Source organism: Myxocyprinus asiaticus, chromosome 17, assembly GCF_019703515.2.
Source record: "Myxocyprinus asiaticus isolate MX2 ecotype Aquarium Trade chromosome 17, UBuf_Myxa_2, whole genome shotgun sequence".
Classification (NCBI taxonomy): Eukaryota; Metazoa; Chordata; class Actinopteri; order Cypriniformes; family Catostomidae; genus Myxocyprinus; species Myxocyprinus asiaticus.
This window is the reverse complement of record NC_059360.1, coordinates 32797615-32818947: the sequence shown is the minus strand read 5'-3', so window position 1 is coordinate 32818947 and position 21333 is coordinate 32797615. Positions and strand designations below refer to the sequence as shown.

General features: G+C 38.9%; 1 protein-coding gene across 2 annotated transcripts in view; it reads left to right on the top strand.

Annotated features, from left to right (window-relative positions):
• LOC127455548 (latent-transforming growth factor beta-binding protein 1-like) overlaps positions 1-21333 on the top strand; it is a 180663-nt gene that overhangs the window by 108774 nt on the left and 50556 nt on the right. For both annotated transcript variants that reach the window (XM_051723536.1, XM_051723537.1), the window contains 6 exons: positions 2983-3108; positions 7640-7759; positions 8339-8461; positions 9975-10097; positions 11984-12109; positions 15377-15505. In XM_051723536.1, the coding sequence (XP_051579496.1) occupies positions 2983-3108; positions 7640-7759; positions 8339-8461; positions 9975-10097; positions 11984-12109; positions 15377-15505 (747 nt within the window). The remainder of the gene's footprint in view (positions 1-2982; positions 3109-7639; positions 7760-8338; positions 8462-9974; positions 10098-11983; positions 12110-15376; positions 15506-21333) is intronic.

The following is a 21333-nucleotide window of genomic DNA, read 5'->3' as shown; positions in this document are numbered from 1 at the left end:
AATATACTGGCTGTAGCATTGTTATCGGAGAAGCCAGTATTTCAACTTAGCATGTTTCCTAATTCTCTAATTTACATATTATGGTCATTTTATGATTTAGTACAGTAAAAATATTACATATAGCACCTTTAAATTAGATTTTAAATCATTGAGTTTTTATCTGCTTTTGACGTAAAAATGTAAACAGGCATGCGCACAACACATGCGCACATTGGATAAGTCAGTAAGAACACAGGTAAAAACGCAATTCGAGGTAGTGGGCTACCTGTGCTGATCAGTTTTTACTTTAACAGCATATGACCCTACCCAGATAAAGGAAAGCTGACCTTACATGTTGTCGGCTTGTTAAGCAATAATGTATGTCGTGCATGTAAACACACTCATCAAAATGTCAAAGCTGCTCTTTTCCATATAATGAAAAAGTTGATGACTGGCTGTTAAGGTCATTTGCTGTACATTTAATGTACAGATTTTGCTGTTTCGGAAGGAAATTGGTACTTTAATTCACCAAAGTGGCATTCACTTGTTAAGTGTCATTTGCTGTACATTTAATGTAAAGATTTTGCTGTTTCGGAAGGAAATTGGTACTTTAATTCACCAAAGTGGCATTCAACTGATCACAAAGTATAGTCAGGACATTACTGATGTAAAAAAAACAGCACCATCACTATTTGAAAAAAGTCATATTTGATCAAACCTATACAGGCCCCATTTTCAGCAGCCATCACTCCAACACCTTATCCTTGAGTAATCATGCTAAATTGCTAATTTGGTACTAGAACATCACTTGCTATTATATCAAACACAGCTGAAAGCTATTTGGTTCGTTAAATGAAGCTTAACATTGTCTTTGTTTTTGAGTTGCCACAGTATGCAATAGACTGGCATGTCTTAAGGTCAATGTTAGGTCAAAAATGGCAAAGAAAAACAGCTTTCTCTAGAAACTCGTCAGTCAATCATTATTTTGAGGAAGGAAGGCTATACAATGCTTGAAATTGACAAAAACTGAAGATTTCATACAAAGGTGTACACTACAGTCAGAAAGAGATGTGGAAGATACAACTAAACAAGAGGATAAGTATATCAGAGTCTCTAGTTTGAGAAATAGACACCTCGCATGTCCTTAGATGACAGCTTCATTGAATTCTACACACTCAACACCAGTTTCATGTACAACAGTAAAGAGTAGACTCAGGGGTGCAGGCCTAATGGGAAGAATTGCAAAGAAAAAGCCACTTTTGAAACAGAAAAACAAAAAGAAAAGGTTAGAGTGGGCAAAGAAACAGACACTGGACAACAGATAATTGGAAAAGAGTGTTATGGATCTTAAACCCATTGATCTTTTGTGGGCTCAGCTAGACTGTAAGGTGCATGAGAAGTGCCCGACAAGACAGCCACATCTATGGCAAGTGCTACAGGAAGCGTGGGGTGAAATGTCACCTGAGTATCTGGACAAACTGACAGCTAGAATGCCAAGGATCTGCAAAGCTGTCATTGCTGCATGTGGAGGATTTTTTTATGAGAATTCTTTGAAGTAGTTTAAGACAAAAATTCAAAATATAATAATAATTTTTCATGTTATTAATGTCCTGACTATACATTGTGATCAGTTGAATGCCACTTTGATGAATAAAAGTACTAATTTATTTCCATAAGATTCACCAAAGTGGCATTCAACTGATCACAATGTATAGTGAAAAAATGTTCAGAACTTCTTAAACTACTTCAAAGAGTTCTCATCAAAAAATCCTCCACGTGCAGCAATGACAGCTTTGCAGATCCTTGACGTTCTAGCTGTCAGTTTGTCCAGATACTCAGGTGACATTTCACCCCATGCTTCCTGTAGCACTTGCCATAGATGTGGCTGTCTTGTCGGGCACTTCTCACGTACCTTACAGTCTAGCTAATCCCACAAAAGCTCAATGGGGTTAATATTCATAACACACTTTTCCAATTATATGTTGTCCAATGTCTGTTTCTTTGCCCACTCTAACATTTTCTTTTTGTTTTTCTCTTTTAAAAGTGGCTTTTTCTTTGCAATTCTTCCCATAAGGCCGCACCCCTTAGTCTTCTCTTTACTGTTGTACATGAAACTGGAGTTGAGTGGGTAGAATTCAGTAAAGCTGTCAGCTGAGAACATGTGAGGCGTCTATTTCTCAAACTAGAGACTATGATGTACTTATCCTCTTGTTTAGTTGTACATCTGACCTTCCACATCTCTTTCTGTCCTTGTTAGAGCCAGTTGTCCTTTATCTTTGAAGACTGTAGTGTACACCTTTGTATGAAATCACATCTTTTTTGTCAATTTCAAGCATTGTATAGCCTTCTTTCCTCAAAACATTGATTGACTGCTGAGTTTCTAGAGAAAGCTGTTTCTTTTTTGCCATTTTTGACCTAATATTGATCTTAAGACATGCCAGTCTATTGCGTACTGTGGCAACTCAAAAACAAACACGAAGACAATGTTAAGTTTCATTTAACAAACCAAATAGCTTTCAATTGTGTTTGATATAATGGCAAGTGATTTTCTAGTTCCAAATTAGCAATTTAGCATGATTACTCAAGGATAAGGTGTTGGAGTGATGGCTGCTGGAAATGGGGCCTGTCTAGATTTGATCAAAAATGATTTTTTTCAAATAGTGATGGTGCTGTTTTTAACATCAGTAATACAGACTATACTTCGTGAACAGTTGAATGCCTCTTTGGTGAATTAAAGTACTAATTTCCTTCTGAAACAGCAAAATCTGTAAATTTTTCCAAACTTTTGGCCGCCAGTGTACATACATACAGTATATATTATTTGGTCATGTTATGTCTCATTAGCAAAGCTTTACAAAGTCATATAATTGACAATTATCAAATGGCCCAGGACAGCCACTCATTACTCTCTCAAGGAAAAGGTGCATCCCTAAATCCCTTAAACTGTAAATCAGTCATCCCTTTAGATCTATTTGATATTGATTACTTTATTATTTTTGACAGATGTTGACGAGTGTGTGGAGATCCAGAGTTTGTGTGCCAATGGTCACTGTCAGAACACTCCAGGCAGTTTCCTGTGTGCGTGCGAGCCTGGCTTTATGCTTAACGAGGAGGGCACCAGCTGCTCTGGTAATTACAACACTATGTCCCACACAAATTCACCCATGTACACACACACACACACACTTACTGAGTCAGGACTCAGAAATAGGATATTTTGGACATTCAGAATTAGAATTTACTATTTTAAGTGTACTTTTTTTTTTTTTGGGGGGGGGGGGGTTTAAGTAATTGTTCTGCTTAAACCTAGCAGTTAAGGGGCAGTCACTAATACAACTGAGTGAAAGTTGCAGAGTATCTGCGCTGTTCGTTGCTAATACGTGTTTAAACTAGACTGCTATATCCAGTTATGTCAGGTGGTGGATCACTGTCTCATTTATGTAAATTTGTAAAAAAAAAAAAAATGGTGCTCATTTTTGTAAATTTGAGCTCTGCTAAATTTTGTCACATCACCAATGATCACTGTCGCTCATGCCACTGGAAATCGGCAACTCACTATATGTGTGAAGGCCCATTTAACACCCATTCTCTAAATAAATGTTTCAGAAGTCCAGAAATAAAATAAATGTTCATCTTTTAATCATCTTTTACCATCAGCTGTCAGTATTTTTCCTCATATTCCCTTACCTCTTCTCTTCTCCGCTCTATTGGCCCTATCTGCTCTATTTTGATCTAGAAGGATTAGCACCCATATGAAGTCTGTTTTTGGTCCTAGACCACAATGTGGTCATCTAAATACAGACAGAGCTCTGTCTCTTTCTCAACTCCAAACACATCCTGTATATGTTTGTCATTAGCTGGTTTTTGGGGTTAGCAGATGAGGTAGAAACCACCTCCTTGTGACACACTCTGAGGTTTGTGGAGGAAGGAGAAAGAGGTATTAACGTACCCTCAACCAAGTCACCCAAATACCTCAGCTCTGCTCCTGCAGATGAGTCCATGGTTGTTGTTGGAAAATGCATCATCATCTGCTTATATTGGGAAATCCAGAGTACAAGATATCCGGAACCTTCTGGCCAGACTTACTCATTACATGCATATAAACTGATATGGCCAGCACTGTGGTTTCTCTGGTTAACTGGTTTAAACTGTTCCAGTAATCTCCTCTTTTAGTTTTGTAACAGTTTCCTTTTGAGGAATGTGTAATGGTCCCACCTTAATTCCACAAATTGGAATTTGTGAAACTGTTCTGGAATGGTGTGCATTAAATCTTTAATACAGCTGTTTGTTTTCTCAAAGCCAGTAATAAAGCCAGTCTAAGAGAGTAAAAAACACTAAAATTACTTAATTTCTGAATTTGGTGAGTGATAATCAGTGTTGTGTTTTTTCTGTTTTTTTTTTATGTGCAAGTTAATTTTTATTTGGTGGTGTTGCAATTTTTGGTTGCTTCAGTGGGTCATTTATCCTGCAAACCACATTAAGATTGCCTACACGTCTCCCTTTTTTTCTTTTTTTTAACCTTTCAGTCCCTCCATCTGTTAAACTACAAGAAAGCCCACATGTAGCTAGAGGCAGTGCTTGAGCTGTGTGGACTAATGAATATAGCTCTCTGTGTGTAATGGTGTTAATTTAGCAGTGGTTCCACACTGGGCCAGAGTGGACTGAGTCCCTTTTAACACCTGGTATTAAATTCAAGCAGATAATTTAGTTGAGTTTCTGTAGTAACTGAGCTTTGGTTGATTCACATGGTCAGCGTCATTGCATGTTGATATCATGCAAACTGATGAAGTTCAGTGAATACTTGTGCATGTACTTAATACTGTATGAATGTGCTTTTCCAAATGTTTCGATTGGACAGATATGTTCTTTTAAAGCTGCACCTAACCAGTAGTTAAAACTTGTTTTATTGCAGTAGTTGATTAACAGGTGAGCAGGCAGTCCTTTGCTGTTGTTCATTCACAAGTTTACACTACAACTGCAATGCGGTCAAAGTTTTATTGACCACTTCTGAATGTGGTTGAAGTGGACACATCTCGAAAAGTTTTTAACCATGTTTACACATGTATTTAGCATTGTCCTGTTACAAATGGACCACCCAAAACTAATGGTAATACCAGGTGCAAATGGGGCTAGTATGACCTTATCACACTCTTTAGTTATTCCTGATACACGGAAGTATTGGCAACCGTGATAGGCAGTGCTCTGATATTCTCCAAACCAAATGGACAGATGTCCACTGCATCAAGTACTTCACATATATCAAACCCCAAAACAAGTCCTTCATAATTGGTCAAAATAAGTGTTTATGAATATTGATCAGCAACAGTTGAAGTTAGAAGTTTACATACACCTTAGCCAAATACATTTAAACTCAGTTTTTCACAATTCCTGACTTTTAATTGTAGAAAACATCCCCTGTCTTAGGTTAGTTAGGTTCACTACTTTATTTTAAGAATGTGAAATGGCAGAATAATTGTGGAGAGAATTATTTATTTTAGCTTTTCTTTCATCACATGCCCAGTGGATCAGAAGTTTACATAAACTTTGTTAGTATTTGGTAGCATTGGTAGCCTTCCATAAGCTTCTCACAATAAGTTGCTGGAATTGTGGCCCATTCCTCCAGACAGAACTGGTGTAACGGAGTCAGGTTTGCAGGCTTCCTAGCTCGCACATGCTTTTTCAGTTCTGCCCACAAATTTTTCTATCAGATTGAGGTCAGGGCTTTGTGATGGCCACTCCATTACCTTGACTTTGTTGTCCTTAAGCCATTTTGCTTTGGAGGTATGCTTGGGGTCATTGTCCATTTGGAAGACCAATTTGCGACCGAGCTTGAACTTCCTGGCTGATGTCTTGAGATGTTGCTTCAATATATCCACATAATTTTCCTTCCTCATGATGCCATCTATTTTGTGAAGTGCACCAGTCCCTCCTGCAGCAAAGCACCCCCACAACATGATGCTGCTACCACCATGCTTCAGGGTTGGGATGGTGTTCATTGGCTTGCAAACCTCACCCTTTTTCCTCCAAATATAACGATGGTAATTATGGCCAAACAGTTCAATTTTTGTTTCATCAGACCAGAGGACATTTCTCCAGAAGTAAGATCTTTGTCCCCATGTGCACTTGCAAACTGTAGTTTGGCTTTTTTATGGTGGTATTGGAGCAGTGGCTTTTTCCTTGCTGAGCAGCCTGATGTCTTGGCTGATTTCTTTTGATTTTCCCATGATGTCAAGCAAAGAGGCACTGAGTTTGAAGGTAGGCCTTAAAATACATCCACAGGTACACCTCCAATCGATGCCAATTAGCCTGATTGGCTAATTGTCTAAAGGCTTGACATCATTTTCTGGAATTTTCCAAGCTGCTTAAAGGCACAGTTAACTTAGAGTATGTAAACTTATGACCCACTGGAATTGTGATATATTCAATTAAAAGTGAAACAATCTGTCTGTAAATAATTGTTGGAAAAATTACTCGTGTCAATGACAAAGTAGATGTCCTAAATGACTTGCCAAAAATAAGGTTTTTTAAATAGTAATTTGAAATTTGTGGAGTGGTTATAAAATGAGTTTTAATGACTTAAACTTAAGTGTATGTAAACCTCTGACTTCAACTGTATTTATTTTCCTATATAAATAGCCATTTATATTGTGTTGGAAAATTGTAAGTTTGATATAAAGACAACATGTTTGCAAAATTAATTAATTGGATTTTGTATTGTTTATATAAATGATTAGAATACTATCTAGAAAATATTTGCGTTGTATTAACTTCTTATCCACTATTATCTTTATCCACTATTAGAGTAACATTACATGTTTACATTTTTTAACATTTTTTTTTTCTCTGAAATTTTCCGTAGACCCACTAATACCCCTTGAACCTCAGTTTGAAAACCTCCAATCTAATGTAAACCTCTATTTAAAAATCTGTTGTAGTGGTAATTAGGTGATTTCATGTTCTAACGCTTTTAATGTAACCTATCCACTAAGCGTGGAGATTAAGTTTTTTTTGGCACCAGTTGGAAAAATTAATAAAGTCTAATGCATGGTTGAATGTGTAGTGGGAAGCAGGCATGGTGGTGTTGTACATCATGGCATCACTATCAGAGCAGGGTTTTGCAGTTAAGATGTTTTTCTTTGAGTCATTTAATCAATAACAGTATAGTAGAAAGATGGAGAGATGCAGCCAGTCGTTTCCTGTTCTCCTCTCAGTAGGACAGCAATAACAGCCATCCATAAGAACAGACCCCTTTCTCATACCTTTATATCTGACAGAAACCTCCACTGCCAAAGAACAGGCTGAATGGATATCTTTTTCTTATATATGAGTCTGTCTTTTTCTTTATTTTTATGTGTTCTCAATTTTAGTTTCAGTTAAAATTTTTCAATTGTGTGCAATATTGGCGTGGCAAAAATTGTACATTTATATTGCCAAAGCATTTGCATCATACCTGCATGCAATGAGAAATTCTGCAATGTAAAATTAATTAAAATGCAATAGTGCACATAAAGGAATATTAACAAATAAAAGGAAATATTAGTTTATATATAAAGTTAAATAAAAATAAATAAACAGTGCATAATAATCTAAGAAAGTGAGAATTAACAAGTTGATAAAAAAAAAAAAGAAAGAAATACAATTTTATTTTCTCTCTCTGTAGATATTGATGAATGTCAGGACGGGAGTGTGTGTCCGTCTGGTCTCTGCTATAACAATCTGGGCTCTTTTATGTGTTCTCCGTGTCCGGATGGATTCGAAGGGAGAAATGGCCAGTGTGTCGGTAATACACTGAACCTCTGTACAAATTCACACCTAGCAGATTACACAGGCCAAGACAAGAGTTCTGGGTCCTGAAGTGGAGCTGACCCAGGCTACAGATACACATATTTTTGCAAGTTTTGTGATTGTAGAACTTTACAGCACACAGGGTTATTCAAACCCCCAAAGTATAAAATGTTAGTATGTAACTCTTCCAGCATCATATGTGCCACAGACATGAGTTGTACCTCAAATCATGTGGTTTGTTGAGGAGAAGATTTTTTTAAGCAATAAAAGATAAACTGGTCAAAAGATCCATAGACATACATTGAAAATGGGCTCCACAAATGGGCTCATTTGACCTAACAACCACCCAGAACACCCTCGCAACCACCCTTTTTGCACATTTCCTTCAAGTGTGCAATTTGATTGATGAATAAAGCTACACCTAAAAAGGTTTTTGCTGGAGCTCATTGCTTGTAAAAGATCAGTTTGTTTGTAAAATGATATATGCTTAGCACAGCTACTTTTTGACAAGTGAGAGAGCCTTTATAAATATGTAAGTAATCTTCTCTCAGTTGTTCTCACCTTCTCTGTGCAGACATAAATGAGTGTCAGGATGAAAGAGTGTGCGCTCATGGTCAGTGCTCCAATCGGGAGGGCTATTACCTTTGCACATGTGACAAAGGGTTCTCACTCACTCCTGACGGCAAAGCCTGCACAGGTACAGTATCATCCATCCTGAGTTCATCAGCTTTCAGGATTTTTCTAAGATTTTGGTTGTGTAGAGAGACTTGAGATTTTGGACAATTCCATGTGGATTATATGCTATATTAGTTTCAGAAAAGTCTTTTATATATATATATATATATATATATATATATATATATATATATATATATATATATATATATATATATAATATATACTTTTGTTTAAAAAATTGTTTTAAAGACAGTCACAAGATTTATTCCACCATTGTTTTCAGACAACTTGTCTACACGTCTTGTTCAGCCTTTAATGAGGTTGACAGCATTGTGAAATTACATCTTTGTTTGTTTCAGCAATAACAAATAAATCAGGTTAAAAGACAAAAAAATGCATCTGAGCAACTTGCACCAAAACAAAAATGCATCTGTTACACTTCACAATAAGGTTCCATTTGTTAACATTAGTTAATGGATTGCTTATCATGAACAAACATTAAAGGAATAGCTCACCCAAAAATTTAAATTCTCTCATGTTTGACTTACCTTGAAGCCGTCCTAGATGTGGATGCCTTTCCTTCTTCAGCAGAACTGAATTGAAGATTTTATTAGCACATTTCAGCTCTGTATGTCCATACAATGAAAGTGAATGGGTGCCAGCTGTTTGATGGCCCAAAAGGCATATTTAGGCAGCATAAAAGTAATCCACACAACTGCAGTCAATCAGTTAATGTCTTCTGAAGCAAATCAATATGTTTGTGTAAAAAAATAAATCGATAATTAAAACTTTATTAACTTTAAAAAAAGCTTCCTGCTATCAGTCGATGCATCACGTAGCTGTCGCAAGACGTGAGCGCGATGGCGCATTCACGTGAGAAGTCGGAAGCTCATGCTTTGTTTACAACAGAGGAGCAACAAAGTTAAAAACGTTTTAATTATCGATCTGTTTCTTACACAAACCTATAGTTTTGCTTCAGAAGACATTCGTTGATCAACTGGAGTCATGTGGATTAATTTTATGCTGCCTAAATATGCCTTTTGGACCGTCAAACAGCCAGCAGCCTCATGGCCTGTTTACTTGCATTGTATGGACAAAAAGAGCTGAAATATGCTTATAAAAATCTCCACTTTGGTTCTGCTGAAGAAGGAAAGGCATACACATCTGGGATATCTTAAAGGTAAGTAAAACATGAGATAATTTTTAATTTTTGGGTGAACTGTTCCTTTAAACAATATATTTTTTTTACAGCATTTATTAATCTTTGTTAATATTAGTTAATAAAAATACAATTTTTCATTGTTAGTACATGTTAGTTCATAGTACATTAATTAATGTTAACTAATACAACTTTTGATTTGAAAAATGTATTATTATATGTTGAAATTAACATTTACTAAAATTAATAAATGCAGTAAAAGTATTGTTCATTGTTAGTTCATGTTGCAAACTAATGTTAACAAATGGAACCTTATTGCAAAGTGTTACCAATGCATCTGAGAAAACGGAAACTTTGTATGTGTGTGTCACAGACATTGACGAATGCCAGGATGACAGTGTGTGTATCCAAGGTCACTGTCAGAACACAGAGGGGTCATTTATCTGCAGCTGTGAGCCTGGGTTCATTCTGTCCTCCACAAGAGACCAATGTGATGGTATGTGTACTGTGTGTGTGTGTGTGTGTGTGTGTGTGTGTGTGTGTGTGTGTGTGTGTGTGTGTGTGTGTGTGTGTGTGTATGTGTGTGTATGTCATACATTACATGGCCAAAAGTATGTGGACGCCCCTTTCTAATTAACAATTTTGGCTGTTTCAACTGCACCCATTACTAAAAGATACATAAAATCAAGCGCACAGCCATGCAATCTGCTTGAGAATGTGGAGTACCTCTTTTGCTCCAGCATGACAATGCTCATGTGCACAAACAAGATCCATAAAGAATATTTTTGAAAGAGTCTGGTGTAGAAGTACTTGACTGGCTTGTACAAAGTCCACACCTAAACCCAATTGAACTGCTTTGGAATAAATTGTAATGCAACCTGTGAGCCAGAGCCCATCACCAAACATCTGTGCCTGACCTCACTGATGCTCTTGTTTCTAAATAGGAGCAAATCCCCACAGTCATGCTTCAACATCTAGTTGAAAGCCTTTCCAGAAAAGTGGGAGCTGTTTTAGCTGCAAAGGAAGGACCAGATCCTTATTAATGCCCACAATGTGTGTGCTGTTCGGGTGTTCACATACTTGCAAAATATAGTGTATGATATTACAGTTGAAGTCAGAAGTTTACATACACTTAGGTTGAAATCATTAAAACTCTTTTTTTTCCACTCCACAGATTTAATATTAGCAAACTATAGTTTTGACAAGTAATTTAGGACATTTACTTTGTGCATGACACGAGTAATTTTTCCAACAATTGTTTACAGACAGATTGTTTCACTTTTAATTGACTATATCACAATTCCAGTGGGTCAGAAGTTTACATACACTAAGTTAACTGTGCCTTTAAGCAGCCTGGAAAATTCCAGAAAATGTCAAGCCTTTAGAAAATTAGCCAGTTAGATTCTGATAAGAGGTGTACTGAATTGGAGGTGTATCTGTGGATGTATTTTAAGGCCTACCTTCAAACTCGGTGTCTCTTTGCTTGACATCATGGGGAAATCAAAAGAAAGCAGCCAAGACCTCAGAAAAACAATTGTGGACCTCCACAAGTCTGGTTCATCCTTGGGAGCAATTTCCAAATGCCTGAATGTACTACGTTCATCTGTACAAACAATAGTATGCAAGTATAAGCACCATGGGACCACGCAGCCATCATACCGCTTAGGAAGGAGACACATTCTGTCTCCTAGAGATGAATGTAGTTTGGTGTGAAAAGTGCAAATCAATCCCAGAACAACAGCAAAGGACTTTGTGAACATGCTGGAGGAAACAGGTAGACAAGTATCTATATCCATAGTAAAACGAGTCCTATAGCAACATAACCTGAAAGGCTGCTCAGCAAGGCAAAATCTCAAGACATCAGCCAGGAAAAAAAGCTTGGGCGCAAATGGGTCTTCCAAGTAGACAATGACCCCAAGCATACCTCCAAAGTTGTGGCAAAATGGCTTAAGGACAACAAAGTCAAGGGATTGGAGTGGCCATCACAAAGCCCTGACCTCAATCTGATATCTTTACGCTCTCTAGCGTGTGCTAGCAAGGAGGCCTGCAAACCTGACTCAGTTACACCAGTTCTGTCTGGAGGAATGGGCCAAAATTCCAGCAACTTATTGTGAGAAGCTTGTGGAAGGCTACCAATGCTACCAAATATTATATAATAATTCTCTCTACTATTATTCTGACATTTCACATTCTTAAAATAAAGTAGTGATCCTAACTGACCTAAGACAGGCAATATTTTCTACGATTAAATATCAGGAATTGTGAAAAACTAAGTTTAAATGTATTTGGCTAAGGTGTATGTAAACTTCTGACTGCAACTGTATGTATTCACAGATGTTATGGGTGTCTGTGATAAATGTTAACATATTCTAATGTTTGTAGATGTGGACGAGTGTTTGGAGTTACATCAGACCTGTGATGGGGTGGGGCAATGTGTTAATATCTTGGGCTCATATCAGTGCATTTGCCAACTGGGTTATAGACAAGTCAACGGCACCAGTTGCCAGGGTATGACTCTCCAACACACACACGCACACACACACACACACACACACACACACACACACATAGAGGCTTTGTATGGTATAGTATACTATCTTACTACTGTTTCTGCAGTATGCTGTACTTTATGTATACAATGTATGTACAATTCATGGATTTTCTATTGAATACCTGGATGACCTACTTTATTTGCTGAAATGTGCAGTATACAACAGAGCACTCTATGAGGAATAAAGTATACTATAAGCAATGTGCTTTACTTGACCTGCCAGTATGATGACCAGCGTATGAAATTAAGACACAGTGGCAGGTCTGGGTAGGTCAGCGTGTATTTACGCTGACTACCACCCCTGGAGTCGCGAGTTCGAATCCAGGGCGTGCTGAGTGACTCCAGCCAGGTCTCCTAAGCAACCAAATTGGCCTGGTTGCTAGGGAGAGTACAGTCACATGGGGTAACCTCCTTCTGGTCGCTATAATGTGGTTCTCGCTCTCGGTGGGTGAGTTGTGCGTGGATGCCATGGAGAATAGCGTGAAGCCTCCACACACGCTATGTTTCCGCGGTAATGCACTCAACAAGCCACATGATAAGATGTATGGATTGACGGTCTCAGACGCGGAGGTAACTGAGATTTGTCCTCCGCCACCCAGATTGAGGCGAGTCACTACGCCACCAAGAGGACTTAGAGCGCTTTGGGAATTGGGCATTCCAAAGAAAAAAAAAAGACAGTGGCAGGTGAATGCCCAATTTTACCACCCACTTTGATGTTTTTACCAGCCACTTTGATATTATATAATTGTTATGCTATTTTAGAATATAAAATATAACATACAACAATATAACACCACAGGATATTATTATAATCATAATGATAATTTTGCAACATACAAATGGAGGGTAAAGAGTAGACAAGCATAGAAGAAAAACATCTTGTTCAAGAACATTTTCTAAGGCTGTTCTGAATTATGATGACACGTATGACAATTCACCTGTTGTCCCAATGTTGTTGCATATTATTTGCGTATACATCCTGAGATGGTCTGAGATCATATACAGCGTTCATGGATGACATTATTCTTGCAAACTGTTCCAAGATGACTGACAGAGAAGAAAAAGTGAGAACTAATCATTTGCGCTTGTTCCGCCAAAGTACTAACGAACCTCTGAATACACTGAGAATCAGACAAGCACATTGACAGCTTTTCTTTCATCTGTTTCTTTAAGCGTGCATCGTTGTTTCTAACAGCATTTCTTACATTTACATTTAGTCATTTAGCAGATGCTTTTATCCAAAGCGACTTACAAATGAGGAACATAGCAAGCAATTTGTCATACAAAGTTCAACAACATCTACGGTGTAAGATCTCAAGGTGGCTGGAGTAGTATAGGTGCTAGCGTAGAAGAAAGGGACAGAGAAGTATATGTGTGTGTGTGTGTGTGTGTGTGTGTGTGTGTGTGTGTGTGTGTGTGTGTATGTGTATGTATATATATATATATATATATATATATATATATATATATATATATATATATATTATATTTATTAATAAAAAAAAATAGTTTATTATTTAATTTCAGTAGTAAGTGCAATTAGTGTGGATTGGTTAAGGGCTCGTGGAACAGATGTGTTTTCAGCTGGTTCTTGAATGTTGAGATGGCATCAGCAGATCATGTGAAGGTTGGAAGCTCATTCCATCACAGAGAAAGTGAATGACCGTAAAATAAACTTTGAGCCTCTTTGTGATGGGACCACTAGGTGCAGCTCGTTCATAGACCGCAGAGAGCGAGTTAGAACATAGACCTGGAGAAGTGAATTGAAGTAAGAGTGTGCGGTTCCATTGGCTGTCCTGACGGCCAGAGTCAAAGCCTTGAATTTGATGCGGGCAGCTACAGGTAGCCAGTGAAGTAAAATCAAGACTGGGGTGATATGAGCCCTTGTTGGCTGATTGAAGGCCAGGTGTGCTGCTGCATTCTGGACCATCTGCATTGGCTTAATTGTGTTAGCTGGGAGGCCAGTCAACAAAGCAGTACCATAGTCCAGTCTTGAAATGACCAGAGCTTGGACCAAGAGTTATGCAGCATATCAGACAGAAAAGGTCTGATATACCTGATGTTGTATAGCGCAAATCTGCAAGACCGGGCAGTTGATGAGATGTGGGTGGTAAAATTAAGCTGGTCATCTACCATCACTCCCTGGTTCCGAGCTGTTCTGGTTGGTGTTAGTGTAGTTGAACCAAGATAAATAGTGTGGTTGTGGTCAACAGATGGGTTGGCTGGGATCACAAGGAGTTCTGTCTTGGCAAGGTTGAGCTGAAAGTGCTGTTTCTTCATCCAGGCCGAAATGTCCAAGAGGTAAGCAGATATACAAGCTGAGACAGTAGGGTTATCAGGCTGGAACGACAGGTAGAGCTGTGTGTCATCTGCATAGCTGTGGTAGGAAAAGCCATGTGCCTTAATGATTAGTCCAAGTGATGTTGTGTATATCGAGAAGAGGAGGGGTCCAAGAACTGATCCTTGAGGAACACCAGTGGTCAGCTGGTATGACTTGGACACCTCTCCTCTCCAGGAGACCTTGAAAGATCTGCCAATGAGGTATGACTCAAACCAACAAAGCACAGTTCCTGTGATGCCCAGGTCAGAGAGGGTGGACAGGAGAATATTGTGGTTCACTGTGTCAAAAACAGCAGATAAGTCAAGGAGGATGAGGATGGATGATTTGGAGTTAGCTCTCGCCAGTCCAAAAATATAAAATATAACATTGTATGTCACTCCAAAACGTCTTACAGGTGAGCAAAATTACCCTCATTTGGCAGTTGGCAGGTGCTAATTTCATACCCTGATCACAACTGAAGTAATGTCAGCTGTGATTTTTAACATCTTGACTCATTTTTGACTGTCAAACGTTAGTCATTTTCACACTAATTTGGGCTTAAAATGCCAAAAAACAAAAACAAAACATTTTTATTTCCGTGATGGTAACTGGGCGGCAACGTTGTAAGCTCATGTTACAACAAAGTAGCATACTGTTTGAATGTTTAGCATTATATAATACATATATTTTTTTTAAGTTAAGCAAAGTAAGCAGTATGCTAGTATACCATGGGGGCTGTTCACAAAGTGCAAGTTTAGCTTTTAAAAATGCATCTTAAAATCCTGACATCTGTTCCATTCCACTGTGCTGCATCTACATAATCTGTTTTCAGTGCAATAAAGTTTACTGCATTTCCAACCCCTTAGACTAACTGTAACTGATTTCATCATTCCATTCTTTGTAGATATTGATGAGTGTGAAGACGACATGCAAATGTGCATCCTGAATGGAGAATGTTTGAACACAGAGGGCTCGTTCCTCTGTGTGTGTGACGTTGGCTTTGTGTCTACACGGGATCCACCCGGCTGTGAGGGTATGTACGCACACACATACACATTCTTAGGCACTTATTCCCTCATTGATGCAACCTGCTGTGGTTTGTCCTAGTTCTCAGTGATGCTGTGCTGATATTTATCTGATGTTTAGGCAAAATTAATCCCTTGCTTTGTTGAGAATCCCCAGTCTTTGGCAGCATGAGAGAGTAAGAGAAAGAAAGGGATTGTATGTCTAATGGCTTTCACATACATGCCAATGTTATTTTTCCTCTGGTGTGAAGTGTGTATGTGCTCCTGAAGCCCAGTGCAGTGCCAGAGTTGTTTTAAATGCCCCATCTAGCAGTAAAAAGGGAAGTAGTAAGCATTTGAGCTAGATGTCTAGAGAAAGAGGGATATATTATATTGAACTGACCCATTGAAAACAAACTGGGCAACACTATTCCAAATGCATGCGTGTCTGTACGCACTTTGTCCGATGTAGATGAATGTATGGATGGGAGCAGGTGTGCAAATGGTACCTGTTTAACCCTCTGGGGTCGACGGACGCGCCGGCGCGTCCTGCTGGATTTTTTCCTCATAACACCGGAAACAACTTAAAATACTCCGTCATTTTTGGGCATACATCATTAAAGACTATAAAGGGTCTACTTTTATTTGTGTACACTCACAATAACAACAAAACCTTGTGCTTTTGTAAAATAAAGAAAATTAACAGGGTGCATTTCAGCCGTCTCTGTCTCCGCGAGCATCTTTCTGAAACACGTCAAAAAAATTAACTGAAACTCTGTGAATACTTATCAGACAAACATGAAACATATGTCTAAAGAAAGCTTGAAATGTCTACTTTTAAATAAAACTATTCAAATTTAAAATTATGAAACAAAGCGATGTACAGTTTCTTCTGGTTCAGCTAATTATCCTTAAAGTGATCACACCCACCAGCAGAGCGTGCTATTCATACGGTAATGTGCTGAGGCGATCAATGCAAATGGTAAACGCCCCTGACAATGCCTTAAAAAACATCAAGTTCATCCACTTTCCTGCGCGTTTGGAAGGTGGCACGCTACACAGGTGAGGAAGCTCTTGGATAGTGACGAAGAGTTCACATTTTCCTCAGAAGAAGAGCAGGAATCCGACAAGGAACATTTGCATTTTGAAGAGCGACTTAAACCAGCCGAGGATACAATTTCGGATGAGTAAGTCATTTAGTTTTACTTACATATTAGTTGACATGCTATTTTATATAAACATTTACATATTTTACTAGTTGGACTATTTCCAGACTTGCCAGCCAGGATTCAGAGTATTGAAATTTGAAATACAGCTGTGCTCAAACGTTTGCATACCCTTGGAGAATTGGTAATATATGTACCATTTTTAAAGAAAACATGAGTGAGCAGGCAAAACACATTTCTTTTATTTCTTATGGGATTCATATTCAACTGTAGGTTATAACAGAATGGCACAATCATAAAACAAAACATGGCAACAATGGAAAAAATTAAAGGACCCCTGTTCAAAAGTCTGCATACCCTTAGTTCTTAATACTGTGTATTGCCCCCTTTAGCATCAATGACAGCGTGCAGTCTTTTGTAATAGTTGTCTATGAGGCCCCAAATTCTTGCAGGTGGTATAACTGCCCATTCGTCTTGGCAAAATGCCTCCAGGTCATGCAAAGTCTTTGGTCGTCTTGCATGAACCGCACGTTTGAAATCTCCCCAGAGTGGCTCGATGATATTAAGGTCAGGAGACTGTGATGGCCACTCCAGAACCTTCACCTTTTTCTGCTGTAACCACTGGAGGGTCAACTTGGCCTTGTGCTTAGGGTCATTGTCGTGCTGGAAAGTCCAAAATCGTCCCATGCGCAGCTTTCGTGCTGAAGAATGCAAATTGTCTGCCAGTATTTTCTGATAACATGCTGCATTCATCTTGCCATCAATTTTCACAAGATTCCCCGTGCGTTTAGAGCTCACACTACCCCAAAACATCAGTGAGCCACCACCATGCTTCACAGTGGGGATGGTATTCATTCACTATAGGCCTTGTTGACCCCTCTCCAAACATAGCGCTTATGGTTGTGACCATAAAGCTCTATTTTGGTCTCGTCACTCCAAATTACAGTGTGCCAGAAGCAGTGAGGCGTGTCGAGGTGTTGTCGGGCATATTGTAACCGGGCTTTTTTGTGGCATTGTCGCAGTAAAGACTTCTTTCTGGCAACTCGACCGTGCAGCTCATTTTTGTTCAAGTATCGTCATATTGTGCTCCTTGAAACAACTACACCGTCTTTTTCCAGAGCAGCCTGTATTTCTCTTGAGCTTACCTGTGGGTTTTTCTTTGTATCCCGAACAATTACAGTTGTGGCTGAAATCTTTCTTGGTCTACCTGACCTTGGCTTGGTATCAAGAGATCCCTGAATTTTCTACTTCTTAATAAGTGATTGAACAGTACTGACTGGCATTTTCAAGGCTTTGGATATCTTTTTACATCCTTTTCCATCTTTATAATGTTCCATTACCTTGTTACACAGGTCTTTTGACAGTTCTTTCTGCTCCCCATGGCTCAGTATCTAGCCTGCTCAGTGCATCCACATGAGAGCTAACAAACTCATTGACTATTTATACACAGGCACTAATTACAATTTAAAAAGCCACAGGTGTGGGAAATTAACCTTTAATTGCCATTTAAACCTGTGTGTGTCACCTTGTGTGTCTGTAACAAGGCCAAACATTCAAGGGTATGTTTTGATCAGGGCCATTTGGGTGATTTCTGTTATCATTATGATTTAAAAAGGAGCCAAACAACTATGTGATGATAAATGGCTTCATATGATCACTATCCTTATAAAAAAGACAGTTTTTTTTTTTTTTTTGCATGATTAATCCTATTTTCAAAATCAATGCCAAAATTTCACAATTTCTGCCAGGGTATGCAAACTTTTGAGCACAACTGTATGTCCTAATAGGCAAGTTTTAGTTACATTTAAATGTTGTTTCAGCTAAAGCAGGTATTTAAATTGTATGCTATATGATATAAATATGATATGTAATATGATATAAAAATAATATTAATGTTTAGATTATATTTTAACTAGTGTTTATGCTTCCTCATTATCATCAACGAAGCTTGTGTTTGCAAATATCTGTTCGGGTGTAAATGTGTAAAATTTGCTGTAAATATGCCCATATTAGAAAATCAGCATATTAGAATGATTTCTGAAGGATCATGTGACACTAAAGCCTGCATTAATGATGCTGAAAATTCAGCTTTGATCACAGGAATAAATTGCATTTTACAATATATTCAAATAGAAAACATTGCAGCCTTGGTGAGCAGAAGAGACTTCTTTTAAAAACATTACAAAATCTTACAGATCTAAATCTTTTAAACGGTAGTGTAGGTCTAAAGTTTTTAAGTAATGTCCTTATGTAAAGAAAATGTATAGTCAGATTACTTCTTTTAACTTAAACTTGATTTTGTGAATAAGCTACAAACATTCATTCTCTCTCAGGGGAGGGGTCTTTTGTCTCCTCAGGTGTGAATAAAATCAATATTCATGATAATCCACTCCTCCTCACATATGGCCTTTCTAACACTAAAAGTGTCTTACAAAAGTTAAATGACTATTTTGTTTTGTATGAATTAGTGATCAGAATGGTTTTCACATAATTTTGTAGCAAAAACTCTAGGCTACAAGATCAAAAGTCTCAAAAGTCTTGTGAACAAATGTTTAGTATGTGTTATATGGCCTTATTTCAGTGACTTTTATAAACCACGCATAAACGTTATTTTCTCAAAAATACAAACATGTACATACATGTTGCTCACATATTATTGTAGCCCAGTTTGTGCTGAATACAGTGTTATCAGACTTTAGCCATTAATATATTTTTAAGCAACTGAAAAAAGCACAAATGTCAAGGCATGTCAAAACTTCTCCAGGGCCCAAAACACCCTCAGACCCCAGAGGGTTAAACACAGAGAGCTCGTATCTCTGCCATCGTCAAGGTGGCTACTGACTGGAACCAACCAATCTGACTTGCCAGGGTAAAATTTAGAATACAAAACTATTGGGATTTTATATTGCCCTCTACCCAGCAGCTGTTTGGTTATTGGCTAATTAATGTTTACACACATGTTCTGAATGGTTGGTTGTGCTGTATTGATGAGTGTGCTTAATTGGGGACTATTTGTGGGGTGTGGGAGTGACGGAACACACCAGCTGTGAGGTATCCTGCCCTCCTGGCCTTTCCAGAGTTGAACATGGCATCTGTATGGGCACCGTTTACCATCAGCTTCAACCATGATGTCACCACCTGATCAATGCTTGGTCGCTGTTTCTTAGCTCCGCCCAGCTTGCAATGTTGCATTGCAAATCTCCAGATTCTGGTTCTAGTTGTGGTTCTGATCAACTAGTCCTCAGAAATGTTTGTTTTTCAGTTTGTTTGTCTCGTGTGACTTTATTCAGTTCAATAAAACCTTTGCTAATTTACACTGCTGATTGCAATAGAGTGCAACAATCTGGTTCCGGAAGTAAAAACCCCATTCGTTTTTTTCCATAGGGCAATTGGTTTTTAAAGATAACTTATAAACCTTCAAAGACAGGCATACAGTGAGCTTTGAGGTTGTTAATTGATGGTATATGCTTCTGCTAAAGCCATCGGTCCATGTTATTTAAACTTGATTGTTGAAAAACTATGTTGTAATAGCTAAAGGTGGGCAAGGAGTAGGCAGGAACCAGCTGAACAATCAACATAAACTGAACTTAATGAACTTAAACAAACATAAACAGACACACATACAACACAGCTGCGTGCATCTCTCTCCCGAACTGGCGTCTCCTGCTGTCCCTTCTCTCGCTCTCCCCCTGATCAGCTGATTCAGCGCTGGCTGTGCTCCATCATGTCCCAGCCACGCCCTCCTCCTTGTCACACTCCTCCCCTGCCCGATTCAGGCCGGGGCACTACTGGTCTGACTAACTCCCCCCCCCCACCCCTCCATCTCTGGAGGGGAGACGCTGCCCTTCCGGCTGTTCTGTCAACCGGTGGTCCACCCCGCCTCCTGTAAACCTGGGGGAGAGACGAGGGGAGGTGTGGGGAAAGGGTGAGCGGAGACACACTGAGAGAGAGGAGAGAGAGAGAAGAACTTGCTCGCTGGCTCCCAGACACGCTGTCACCTGGTCCTCGACCGTTCATCCTCTCCTGGCGGACCGCAGCGAGTCCTCCGGCCCCTAGCAAATGGAACTGCTCCTCCCCTTCTCGGCAGACGGCCGCGGTTCTTCCGGCTCTCGGCGGCCGGCAGTGAACCTTCGTCCCCAGGCAGACGGCCGCGGCTTCTCCCCTGGTGGATGGCAGCGGCGAGGACTCCGCGGTAGCGCACCCCTCCTCCCTCCTGGGTTTCAGCACCACTGTAACAGGTAAAGGTGGGCAAGGAGGAAGCGGGAACTGGCTGAACAATCAACATAAACTTTTAATGCATAAATTAACTTAAACATAAACGGACACACATGTAACACGGACACGTGTGTCTCTCTCTCCCAAACCAGCGTCTCCTGCTGCCCCTTATCTCGCTCTCCCGCTGATCCTCCTTGTCACACGTTTAATAGCGCTCTTTCTGGTCAAAACTACACTACCCATGATTCAAAAGAGCCCAGCAGCGACTGCCCCCTTGCCATGTCACACTGTTAATGACACTGTTAATGACGCAATCGATTTGGCCTCCCTACACTGTCAAACTGCTTATTTATTGTAAATATCTGAATATTTAGCAGTTTACTTTTAATATATTGATTCTGTACTTATAATCAGCAGTTAGTTTTATATTTTCCCATTGTTTTTATTTTTATTATGACATTTACAATATTTCATGG